This window comes from Danio aesculapii, chromosome 23 (genome assembly GCF_903798145.1).
Source record: "Danio aesculapii chromosome 23, fDanAes4.1, whole genome shotgun sequence".
Lineage (NCBI taxonomy): Eukaryota > Metazoa > Chordata > Actinopteri > Cypriniformes > Danionidae > Danio > Danio aesculapii.
In genome coordinates, this window is record NC_079457.1 from 20,005,693 (window position 1) to 20,019,760 (window position 14,068).

General features: G+C 37.7%; 1 protein-coding gene across 2 annotated transcripts in view; it reads left to right on the plus strand.

Moving 5' to 3' along the window:
* Positions 1-14,068, plus strand: part of znf385a (zinc finger protein 385A) — a 145,016-nt gene that overhangs the window by 11,861 nt on the left and 119,087 nt on the right. Inside the window, exon 1 of one of the 2 annotated variants that reach the window (XM_056448853.1) lies at positions 11,000-11,488. The exons of the other annotated variant lie outside the window; for it this stretch is intronic. Coding sequence (XP_056304828.1) covers positions 11,479-11,488 — 10 coding nt within the window. The 5' untranslated portion in view covers positions 11,000-11,478. Of the gene's footprint in view, positions 1-10,999; positions 11,489-14,068 lie in introns of those variants that run through there. 2 annotated transcript variants of the gene reach the window in all.

A 14,068-nucleotide genomic window follows, 5' to 3' on the forward strand; every position in this document is an offset into this window, starting at 1 on the left:
AACAAAACTAATTCTAGAAGTGAACATTCATTCATTCTCCTTCGGCTTAGTCTCTATATTAGAGGAGAAAGGAATCACCAACTATTCTGGTATATGTTTTACACAGCAGATGCCCTTGCAGCCGCAACCCAGTCCTGAGAATACACACACACATAGAGAGACACACTTATACACTATATGAACAATTCAGCTTATTCAGTTCACTTATACTGCATGCTTTGGACTGTGGGGGAAACCTGAGCACCTGGAGGAAACCCAAGCGAACATGGGGAGAACATGCAAACTCCACACAGAATTGCCAACTGGTCCAGCCGGGACTCAAACCAGCAAACTTCTTGATGTGAGGCAACACTGTTAACTACTGAGCCACCGTGGCGCCCCAGTGGTGCACAGTGACATAGTCATTTTTTTTACTGTACTTAAAGGGTTAGATGGGGAAAATTCTGTCATCATTTACTCACCCTTCATTTGTTCAATGTATATTTGCATTTATTTCTTCTGTTGAGCACAAAGGAAGATATTTTGAAGAATGATGGTAGCTGGCAGCCATTGACTTATTTTCATTTTTGGGTGAACTATCCATTTTCACATATTTGTACTTTACTGAATTATTTCTGTTAGGGGAGTGAGTTTGACTTTAACATCACTCCATTTTAAAGATAAATATCACACTTTTTACTTAACTACATTTTGTAAAATCAATATTTATGAGTGGATAAAAACTTAATTGGTATGCGGCAAGTATAGCATGAACTGTGTTTAATACCCGTGGATCTGAATATCAGCCTGAGGAAATTTCTTTTACATTATTTACAATATTATCTGGCAGTTCATTCCACTTTGGTAACCCCTAATAAATAAGGGACTAAGCCAAATGAAAATAAATGAATACACAATTTTAAATTTAGTCCATTTATAACTATATATAAACCTTTTATAATCTTTTAAATGGATCTTATCATGTTTACAGTTCTTATATTCTCCTGTTGCATAATGATATGCAGTATATCTTCATAGGGCTGCAATATATCATCAGGAGCCACAGGTATAAATGCTGTTTAGAATATGTAGATTTTTTTTACCTTGGTTTTAGCTTAGAATCATTCATTCATTCATTTTCTTTTTGGCTTAGTCCCTTTATTAATTAGGGGTGATCATATGTTTTACGCAACGAATGCCCTTCCAGCTGCAACCCATCACTGGGAAACACCCATACACTCTCATTCATACACATACACTACAGACAATTTAGCTAACCCAATTTATCTATAGCGCATGTCTTTGGTCACCCGGAGAAAACCCATGTGAACATGAGAAGAACATGCAAACTCCACACAGAAATGTCAACTGACCCAGCCGAGGCTCAAACCAGTGACCTTCTTGCTGTGAGGCGACAACTCTACCCACTGCACCACCACACTGCCATCAGCTAAGAATCTTCTACTGAAAAAAAGTTACCCAAAAAAGTGCACACATGTCCTTGTTGCATAATGACATATATCGAATACTGAGAATCAATGAAGAGTCAATCTTCATAAGATCTCAATGTGGACCCCCAGGCCTTAATGTTGTTTTGTCTGTACATTACTCATTAATTTGAATCTTAAAGTGATAATATTTTAAAAATCGCCAGTTTAAGCTACAAGTAATCTTTTCCGGATGATCAAAATGATGTTTTACTGTTTTTGTCTGATGTTTTTTTCTTTAAAACATGTTAAAGGGATAGTTCACCCCAAATCCTCTCATTATTCCCTCATTCAAACCTGCTTGAGTTTCTTTCTTATGTGGAACACAAAGGAAGATATTCTGGAGAATGTTGGAAAAAAGCATCAGTTTTTTCAAAGATTAAAGTCACAGACTTTTTGTATATTTTGTATTCTTACTATGGATGTCAATTGCTGCTTTATTCCAAAACTCTTCAGTCTTCTTTGATCTTGTTTTGTGTTCAACAGAAAGAAATTCATAAAAATTTTGAGCCACCTGAGTGTGAGTAAATGGTGAGGATTTTTCATTTTTGAGTGAACGATCCCTTTAATGAATAATTCTGGTGTGCAATAGCACTTCTGAATCTGCAGAGGGCAGCAGAGCGCTTTCTGTCCCGTCTTTTGGGTTTCACAGTCAGGAGCTTTTTACCATAATGAAATGGACTGTAGAACAGGAGTCAAAGCCCTGTCCTCTGAGCGTGTCGCAGTGCAGGTATATTCTGGCAGGGGCTTTATGGTTGATGTGGCAAGCGAAGGTGTTCTAGGCGCTCTCTCTTTTTTCCTCCATATGGTTGCAGGGATATAGACAGATTATAGGCTTCACACAGCAGCCCTTGACTTACACTCTGACTCTTGGCCTACTGTAAGATGGCCTCACAGGGGCCTGTGATTAGTTTTTCTATAGCAGCATTTCTGGTTTACTGCTTTATTTACTTTTAAAATAGTTATAATATTACAATATATTAGATAAGCGTCATGTGCATTTTGACTTCTTGCAAATATTATGATGAACTATCAAATAGTTCATCATAATATATATACTACTAATTAGATCGCCTTTTCAGTGACTCTTCTTGCAGTTTCTAATATTGCATGTGATGATCTTTATACACTGAAAAAAGGGATTCATTAAATTTACTTAAAGTCTTAAATATAATTAAAATATATGAAATAAGGATTAGAAAATGTAAAGCAAGTGGTAGCAAACAATTAATATGGCTGAGTTTAAACAAACAAACTAATTCAGTGATTTTCAACTTAATTTGTTTGTTTTAAGTCAGCCAATATAAATTGTTTGCAACCACTTACCATTAAAAATGCAATTCATTTTGTTATAAATGAGTAATTGATTTACTCCTTCAACTAAACAATAAAAAAAATGGATTCAATATTACTTCTATTTCTGCAACATTTTCATATTTCAGAAATGGAGTATTCCAAATCGAACAAATGAGTGAATCAATGAATCATTTGCTCAACCAATATGTTCTAAAACATTGATTCATTCAGGGAAATGAACATATTTTTTGTGGCTTCGTTTGTAACGTTTTATTTTTGGAGCCAAACAAAATACTGTAACTGTATGTGTAAAATACAGTATGTGATCTAAAATGTACTGTTACTGTACTGTAAGTTACTTTATATTAAGCTCTTGTTTGCTGAACTAAGTAACATCACATCCTGCACTTTGTTATTTTGGTCAGATTATCAATAAAGCTGTTGATTCAGTAAAAAAATTATGTTGAATATTACATAAATATGTTTGTTTGAATGATGTCATGCGTGTTTGCTTCAACATTTTGGACTCGGGATGTCCATGTGCTGTCATCTTATAGAAATAGGATAACTAGCTTCTGGTGGATGTCATGAAGATAATGTTACTAGTCTCAGATTAAATGTTTACAGACCACCCACAGCCTGTTCACTGACTGCCTGATGCATATTGGAGAGTCTTTTTGACTGTGAGACTACACAGGTTTTATTTCTTTATTTTCTTTCTATCTGAGTCACACATTTTATGTTAATGTACAGTTGAAGGCAAAATTATTAGCCCTTCTGTAAAAGTTGTACCTTATATGGTACAGAAAAGACCTGATACTGTTCTGTGGCTTTTATGGTATTTAAATGAAGGTACACAATTGTTCTCATAAAAAGGATACATAAGTGTTGGACAACTCCTTCTTTATTAGAATATCTATGAAAATAAATATTACTGCAAAGGCAAAGTGATTTTATGAATAATTTACATATAAAAACAAAAACCATCATTTAAAAGAATGTGTTTAAAGAAACTCAAAAATATTAATTATTAAGTTCTGTAATACAAAACAACTGATAAAACGAAACTATAGATATTGTAAACTAAACATTTAAGGCATTTTTAATAAACATTTGGTAAGCATTTTCTAATAAATACATTTTCATTATTGATATCCGCACCTTTTGATGTTTTCTTTCTGCTGGCAAAAGTCCTGCATATGTTCATGTAGTGCATTGTATTTCCTGCATTGTATTTTAGTATTGTAAAACTAAATCAAACATTGTGCATATCTCGTTACAATATTTTTGCATAATTCTATTTCCATTTTAAAGTTAAGTAAATTAAATGAACTTTTAAGTGGTTTTGTGTGAAAATTGGAGAAAAAATGTTTTATATTGCACATGGGAGAATGTATTTCTGTAACATTCTTTGTAAAAAGTGTTGTGAAATGTTTAGCAAAAAACAGATCTTTTGATTGATGTTAAAACATTTGTTTAAAAATGTATTTGATGTTTTACATTTACTGAAAATAAATTGACACATTTTGGATATACAGTAACAAAATGCCTTTAAATAGTTCTTGAAGGAACACATTGACACTGTTAAAGTACAAAGTTGTCACTGTGGTGGTACCTTCATGGATCAGATTTGTACCTTTGATGAAAGTACAATGCTGTAAGGTGCATTTTGGTTTCCCATGGTACAAATCATGTCCTTAAAGGTACAAACTGCAATGGTACAAATTTGTTTCTTTGTCTTAAGGTGCAATTCTGTCCCATAAAAAGGTACTGCCTCAGTGACAAGGGTTTGTATCTTCTTTGGTACAACATTGTACGATTTTTTTTCTGAGAGTATACAGTAGAAAAAGAATAATTTACACAATGCACACTTTCATCTAGCTGGATGTTGTAAACAAATATTCCTTGTGATGATGAAAGGTCTGATGTAAGATTTCTTGAAGACGACAGTTCGAATAGAGCGCAGGATGTCTATTTTCCTCTGGCTTTTTAGTAAAAATCCTTTTAGTAAACTAAATGCTTTGATATTTTCATTAAGTGTCGATTAATCTGTTTACTACTTTCTCTTTTTTAATGCGTTTTGTCTATAATGCCTCTCAGTGTACTTCAGTGGTGTCAGAGCTGTCAGACACATACAGAGCTAATTGAGTTAATTGAGTAACAATTGTTGAGATGTGGGAGTTACTGTAGGGTGGCTTGTCAACTCTTCTTCTCAACACTCTCATCTTTTCACACCTGTTTTTAATAGTCATTCTCCTCACGCTGTGACCGTACACATCCGAGACTTCACACACACACATTCGCACGAAGCCAAGGGGTGCAAGAGGATCCCCATACTTGGATTTCACCCTCTCATCATGACATCCATTAAAGTCCTGCTGGGTCCCAGTCCCTAGCGGGTAGACAGCACATTAGCGCTTGGACCATTGAGCTCAACAAGGCACTGCTCTGAATTATTGATCTCAACACAACTAATGAGGAAACCCTATCCCCTCTTTTGATGAGGCACACACACACAGACATACGCACGCACCGCTGTCACACTACTGTTTAAGTTCTGCAATATCGTCCACACCAGCATACTGCCCACCCAGCCGTCAGTTGGTTTGCCAGGACTGGGGTGGTCCATATAATCAACCTGTTAATCAGTGCATTGACGTTCACAGGCTCAAATGGCCTCGCTGAAAAGACCAGTGCTGCATTTCCCTTCGTAAGCATATGTAGAACGGAGAGACCATTGCCACTAATGATATCTATGATCAGATTAGATGATTGCAATTTTTTGGGGAAATGCAACCCAGGGTAGATGAGTTAACATGCTGGTCTAATCCATATGCCGCATGGTCATCTGTTGTATTTTTATTACCTTAGTTCAAGAGTTCACACTTAGCTGATAATCAATAAAGCGTATTTGGCATGCTGTCCCGGGAGAGAGCCCTGAGCTCGTAATATCCTCGAGCCCGGGGCTCCCTCCCGTTAGAAGGGCGAGAGGGGAGTTCGAGCTCAGGTAGGTCTCGAGAACTCCCCTGCTTGTCGCCGCGTGAGAAGTGTAAACTAGGGTTGTTTTCGGTGATAATTTGGTTTAATCTATTGCTATGGTATATGTTTTTGGACGGTGTGAGGAAACCGGGGGACCCCGGGGGAAACCCACGCGAACACGGGAAGAACATGTAAACTCCGCACAGAAACACCAAACAGCCTGATAGGAGGTTGGACCAGCGGTGTTCTTGCTGTGAGGCAACAGTGCTAGCCACTGGGCCACCGTGTCGCCCTATCGGAAAAAAGGGGGAGGAAGTAGGGGTGGAAGGAGGGGGAAGCTTCAAGACGAAGATAACTGGAGTGAAAAACTCTGGTTATTTATAATGCTTCCGTAATCATCTAATGGGTCAGATTACGGAGCTAATGAGGAGCCAGCCGTGTTGATCATAAGCACGTGATCCTCTCGAAATTAGTTTATAAATAAACCACACTTGTCATGTAATGGTCACTGTGTGTTCAAACTGGTAACACTTTACAATAACAGTACATGGATAATGATGTGTTAATATGTAAACTAAACATTACTTTATTATGAACTAATGATGAGTTAATGCATGCGCTAATCATAAACTAACTGAAACTATGACATGAGTCACTTAAGTTCATGTGTCAATAACGGCTACCTTAATTACTTGTTAGTACATGCTTGTTTGTTAATGTATTAATTACTACATTCGTTTATACTTAATTTAACCATCATGAACTCATGACATGTTAATATATATATATATATATATATATATATATATATATATATATATATATATATATATATATATATATATATATATATATATATATATCATGACTTTACTTGGAGGGGCACATTAACCCATTCTTAACTACTCATGAACTCCTTATCGATGTCCAATTAGTTCGTTTACACTGAATAACAATAGAAACATGGGTAACACTTTAGTTTAGGTCATAATTCATGCTATTACCTACTGGTTTATTACTTGTCTACTATTAAGATTCTAACGGTTCATTATTAGTTATAAAGTATGATCTTATTCTGCATCCCTAATTCTACCCAAAGCCTAAACCCAACTTCTACCTACTAATTATTAGGTAGAATTATTAGCTAGTAGAGTTAGTTCATAGTTTGTTAATACTGTGAATTGTGAGCTAAACTTAAGTGTTACGTAAAAAAAAAGTGTTCTGTCAACATCAAATGTTTAAACAAAAGAGTTCATGAATAGTTAAGGATGAGTTCATGATGATGTGCCCTTCCAAGTAAAGTCATGACATAATTATACATTAACAGCTTATTAACAGTTACATTTAGCTTAAATGTTAATTAATAGATTAATTAACAACATGGACAATTTAAACAGGAGTTCATGAGTAGTTAAGGATGAGTTAATGGTGATGTGCCCCTCCAAGCAAAGTCATGACATAGTTATACATAAACAGTTCATGTTGGTTACATTTAGCTGAAACTTAAATAATAATTAATACATTATTTAACGTACTAACAAGTAATTAAGGTATCTGTTATTTACACATGAACTCTTGTGACTCATGTTGTAGTTAAAATTAGTTTATAATGAGCGTGTACATTAACTTATCATTGATTCATATTAAAGCAATGCTTAGTTTACATATTAAATACACCATTATTCATGTACTGTTATTGTAAAGTGTTACCTTTACACTTGCAGTTCTGGTGAGGAAAATTCCCTAACATGGGTCAGGAAAGTCTTTCTAAACTTTTATGATTTTCTTTCTTCTGTTGAACAAAATAAGACATACTGAAGAATGTTGGAAACCAGAAGACATCGACATTCATAGTAGGAACAAACTATGTTCAATAGAGGAAAGAAACTCAAACAGGTTTGGAACAAGTGGAGGATGATGACAGAATTTTTATGTTTTGATGAAACATCCCTTTAAGTCGAAAACTGAATATACAAGACGTGCTGGGTGTAGGTATGATGTTTTTTTTTTATCACCTGAGAACTTTTAAAGAGCTTATGTGATGAATAAAGTCAAAACAGTGGCAGGATCACACACAAATGAACATCTGCTGCTAGGAGATGTATTTACAACACCTTTATTGAACTGTGATTCGCAACACAGACAAATACAATGAAACACAGGTATAATCAAGCATTCTGACCTTCACATCTTGTAATAGCATGTTCTGTTTTTGGTTTGCTTAGATGTCTTTGGTCTGTGTTAGAGTTACATTTCAGTCTAAGTACACCAGAGTTTGTTATGAAGCAGATCAAGACCTTTCTTTTCATCTGTCTCAGGCTGCTTGTTTGGTGTGCACCAGGGTTTGGTTGACAACTCTCATGCTTTTGCAAATGAACCACACTGATAAAGTCAATAAAGGCTCATTCTGAAAACGTAGCCTTATAAGCATTTTTGGAGATCATGAATTATGTAGCCAGAAGTACATATGGGCGTATTGCGTCTTTAAAACAAACGCTTCGGGTGGTATGATGCCATTCCTTTTCGCGCAACCACTTACCTCCATATGGACAGCTTTCCTGTTGTTACCAGTTTGTCCAGCGGCTTGCTGGTCAATCAATGCTTTTTAAAACACTATCGGTTGGGTTTAGGGAAGGTGGTGGGGAGATCGGTCGGTTGGTCTGTCAGTCAGTCAGTCGGTCAGTCGACAGCGGCCTCTGGTGAATTTACGTGAGAACAGCAGACGCGAATGGCACTCGTGAGAGAAATTTGAGATCTCAAAAAACGTACACAGTGGCCTCTGGTGGATTTGCGAAAACAAAACTGCAAAAAACGTACCTCCTGAGACGTATTTGGCTTTCTCCAGAAATGTATACAGGGCTACGTTTTTAGAATGAGCCTGGGTTGGAAAAATCAATTTCACCTGACTTTATTTTAAATCAAGTCAAATGTGCCAAGTCTGAATGGCTTCCCCTTACTGTTTAATTAAAACCTATTTTAAGCATCTTCTTAGACAAAGTAGTATACAATAGAAAATGATATTTTATGGTGTTTTTTTCTGAATTAGTGCTGGACTAGCTGGTGGCATAACAATGTTGATTTCAATCATAGAAGTAACCATAGAAGTTGACCTATTGAGACTTGCTGGTAAAGCTAGTTAAGACTTGTTCTGAATGCAATTTAAATTTAAATTTTAATGTGCAGTTTTAATTTATGTAGATAATTTGAGCATGACAGGAAATTTCTATAACGATCAAATTGTTGATTTTATTTAAAAACATATGTTAATTATTGAGGGTGTCACGGTGGCTCAGAGGTTAGCCCTGTCACCTCAAAGCAAGAAGGTTGCTGGTTTGAGTCCCGACTGGGTCACCTGGCATTTCTGTGTGGAGTTTGCATGTTCTCCCTGTGTTCGAGTGGGTTTTCTCCGGGTCCTCCGGTTTCCCACACAGTCCAAAGTCATGCGCTATAGGAGAATTGGCCATACTGTACGAGTGTGAATGTGAGAGTGTATGGGTGTTTTCGAGTACTGGGTTGCGGCTGGAAGGGCATCCACTACATAAAAAATATGCCAGAACAATTGGCGGTTCATTCCACGGGGGCGACCTCTGATAAATAAGGGACTAAGCTGAAGGAAAATTAATGAATGAATGAATGTTAAATACTGGCATGACAATTGTGTTTGAAAGCTTACATTTTTTCAGGACTTGCATAAAGCTTTTATTTGTAGCTTCCCCATATTTCCTAAACATAAAGTCATTTACTTCCTGTCATTCCAGTTTAAATTCCATTAAACTTCTCGTGGGATGTGACCTGTTCAATCCAATATCAAATAGATGTTTAGAAATGCTGCCAGCTTCTTCTCTGCTGTCAGGGTACTTTTTCTATTTGCTTTGCCACTGTTTGCATCAACAGATGATGAACTGGGATTCATGACCTTCCTCTTGACCTTTACAAAGTAAATGATTTACAAATCCCCAATAACGAGTGGTTAATCAGTAAAGATCAGTATAAAGAGCTCACCTGCATCAGTGTGTTTACCCATTGGTGGATCAGGGCACACGCACGACTCCATCCTCATTATGAGTTGTTTGCTCAGGTGCTGGTCTAACAGTGTGTTTGAGTGCTCTCCTGGATCAGATGACGGTGTGCGTGTGAGTGCACATGTAATGTACCTGTAGTATAATAATAGAGCTTATACACCCAATTTCCCCCTCCCTCCTTTATTTTCAGTCTCTGTCTCTGTACGGTGCACTATCGAGAGTGTCAGCCAGCCTCCTTAGTATTCACATCCCCTCTCGCTGACTTACTGCACAAGCCAGAGACAACAGAGGAGAGAGAGAAAGGGAAATAAGGAACAAACAGGAAGACAAAATAAAAGATTGCAATTTTTCTAGCCTTTGGCTCAAGCGTGCATAGTGTGTGTGCTTGTGTAGAGCTTTGGAGAATTCATATTTGACACCTTTGTTATTCTCTTGCCTTTTGCAAATGGTCGATTCACCCCTGCAGCACGGCATTCCACCGCCAGAAAGGCTGCTATGAGCTCAGTTCTAGTGAGGCGAGTCGAATCGTTTACATGCCGAAGATGTTCAATTCTGAATTCTTTATGAGGTGTATTTCATCCCCACAATGACATGTTTTGAAATTGGCCCAGTTGTGCTAAATAAGACTGTGGCTTGTGTGTGTCTCTCTCTCTTTGTTAGTTGCTCTGTCTCGCTCATTCTCCCTTCCAGTCTTTTCTCTGTGTCACTCCATGTCTCCTCATCCCTCTGTCAGTTTGAATTTAGTTTAATCTCCTCCTCCTCATTCCTTCGCTCTGTTGCTCCCCGTTGAATCTCTTCCCGATGCACTGTCCCCTTTCCCCCAAACTATAGAGAAAAGCTTTATATTTCCTGCAACAGAAAGACTAAAGAAGGGAGCCTGAGGGAGGTGCAGAGAGAATGTTAATCCCCTTACAAGTTCACTGTCTCAAGGTTGCAAAAGGGGGAGAGAAATGAAAGATGGGGGAAGTGACCACCACCATCACGACTGCCATAAACAGACTGATTATGAGAGTGAAAGAGATGGAGGGAAAAATTGTGAGAGAGAGAGAGAGAGAGAGTGTGGCGATGCTTCCATGCTTCGCACTCTGCAGGATGACAAGCGGCTGCTGCCTCTGCAATTGGCCGGGACTGCCACCAATCAGAGCGCAGACAGGGAAGGTGCCTTTAGGTTATACCCAACCCCAAAAACAAGAAGCGGGGAGAGAGATAGGGAGAGCAAGAGAGGAAGAGAGAGAGAGAGAGAGTGCGGTGCAGACACCGGCTTGACTGTGCTACTGAGACATTTCTTCATGGTATCTGAGAAATGTTCCTGTTGAAGGGAAATTGTTCATCTTCTGTCTTCTGTAGAGAAGCACGGTTTGCCCCGGTGTGCCTGCAGGGATTTGGGCTCATTCACTGACTGCCGGCATTTCTGACCCCTCTCCATTTCTGGACCCTCCCCCACACTGCCCTCTGACTCACCTGAGAAAAGACAGCAGAAGACCTGCAGATCCCTCCCCTCAGAATAGTGCTCATTTACCTGGAGAGAGAAAGAGAGAGAGGACGTACGAGATACAGGATGGACAACAGCTATGCTCTCTATCACACTGCGCTTTCAGCTTAACTCACTTCTGGTTTGGAGAAGAGACGCAGAGAGGAGCGCGAAGACCAACTTCTGCTCCCCTGGATTAGAATTCACGGAGAGCTGGTCCTGATCGCAGGAGCGAGGCTTAAGGATGATCTTAGGTGAGTTTTCCTTCAGTTCCTCTCCAGTTAATAAAGTGCTGTGGCACCACTGACACTTGAATTAAGGTACATAAACTGGGCTTTGAGCATATAACTTCCTCAATAGCATTGTTGCCAACTTAAAAGGACTTGTGTAGACTTGATGTGCAAGGAGTGAATCATCGTGGTTTCTTCAAGATGAATTTGGGCTGACGCTGAAGGTCACAGTTGTAGCAGCGGGTGTCCAACGTTACAAGCTGTTTCACCTTTGGTCAGCTGCCCGCTGTCCGCTCTCACAGGGGTTTTGACAATGGAAATTCAAGCCAGGTTTAAAATGTAAAGGGACTGAATGCACCACTTCCTGAGTTGAACTTCCTCACTTTAACTTTATGACATGATAAACTAGGTGCGTTTGGTTGACCAGGTGAATCTTGTGCTTGTGTGTGTTTTGTTGATTTCTGCTTTTGCTTATTGTTATCATGACTGCAGTAGGCAAGTACCGCTATAGAATATCTGCCTAAAACTGATATTTATAATTATATTAATCTTGTATGAAATACTGATATCATTGTTAGTATTATTTTAGAAATGTTGCATAGCTTAAAATAAAACATTAAAATAAAATAAAAATCAGTTAATCATTTTGAATTAATTTTCTTCAAATAACACCGCTGTAAAGCGCAATATGTCTAAAGAAGTATTTTTAATTACGTTGCGTTAACTTTAGGCTAGTAGGTAATACTAATGTGAAAATGGGAGTATAAAAAAAGGACCTATAGTTTTCACAAATAAATTTATGAAGGAAAATTTTACGTTGGCTGAGAATCAAGATGGGCGACACGGTGGCTCAGTGGTTAGTGCTGTCGCTTCACAGCAAAAAGGTCGCTAGTTGCTAGCTGCTCCAATTTCCCCCACAGTCCAAAGACATGTGCTATAGGTGAATTGAATAAACTAAATTAACTGTAGTGTATGTGTGTGAAAGAGTGTGTATGGATGTTTCCCAGTACTGGGTTGCAGATGGAAGGGCATCCCGTGTGTAGAACATATACTGGATAAGTTGCCTGTTCATTCCACTGTGGCGATCCCTGATGAATAAAGGGACTAAGCCGAAGGAAAATGAATGAATGAATGAGAATCAAGATAGAACCGCTATCCCTAAACCTTAAATCCCCTTCAGAAGATTATAATCATACAGCTGAAATCAGAATTGTTAACCCCCTGAATTATTAGCCGCAGGTTTATTTTTTCCCCTAATTTCTGTTTAACGGAGAGAAGATTTTTTTTCATCACATTTCTAAACATAATAGTTTAATAACTCATTTCTAGTAACTGATTTATTTTATCTTTGCCATGATGACAGTAAATAATATTTGACTACATATTTTTCAAGACACTTCTATACAGCTTAAAGTGACATTTAAAGGCTTAACTAGGTTAATTAGGTTAACTAGGCAGGTTAGGCTAATTAGGCAAGTTATTGTATAGCGATGGTTTGCTCTGTAGACTATCAAAAAAAATATAGCCTAAAGGGGCTAATAATTTTGTCCTTAAAATGGTGTTAAAAAAATTAAAAACTGCTTTTATTCTAGCCAAAATAAAACAAATAAGTTTTTCTTTAGAAGAAAAAAATATTATCAGACATACAGTGAAAATTTTCTTGCTCTGTTAAACATAATTTGGGAAATATTTAAAAAAGAAAAAAAATCAAAGGGGGGCTAATAATTATAATATATATATATATGAAAGCTATAAACAAGCTTGACAGTTTATTAGCGTTAACTATAATAATTTTTTATAGTCTTTTGGGTGCTTCAGGAGAGTTCCGTCATTGCTCTAGGCTATAGATATGTGTGTGGTGACTAGAGGCTGCAGCATCTGAGGCAGCTCATGTTCCTGCAGGGGTTGTGTGAATAAAGCCTCTGCACTCCATTGCAAAAACACAATCGCATCAGACAGTTGTCATTGTATGGCTCAGTTTAGGTATGTTCGATTACAACATGTCTGTTTTTAAAGTACCTGTAGCATGCATACCTGTGTGCTGCTGTGCTATAAGTGTTGCTGCGTGTGTTTGTTTGTGTAACACTCTGTGAGGGAACACCAGTTGAGGCCACATTGTTTAACGCATGCCTGGGCTAATTTAACAGCCGGGCTGCTACACTTCTCGTCGGCATTTTCCTCGGGGCATGTTTTCCAGGGAGCCAAGCATAATGATTATAGGCCTTGTAATGTGTGATCTGTCTGCTCTATGTATGTGTGTGCGCGAATATGCCATTATTACTACAGATAGAAAGGATTTATAGTTGCAGTGCATGGTTATGCACCACACGTTTGTGAAATATCTCTTTTTACCAGCTCTAGTAAGCACAGTGGGTTGGCTTGTGGAATATCATCACTATATATGTTCTGTTAAAGGGAAAGTTCACCCAAAAATGAAAATTCTCTCCTAATATACTCGCCATTCACTTGTCACAAACCTGTTTGAGTTTCTTTTTTTTCCCGTTGAACACAAAATAAGTTATTTTAAGAAATGCTGAAAAGCTGTAACCATTAACTTTCATTGTATTTGTTTTTCCTACTGGTTTCTAACATGATTCAAAATAT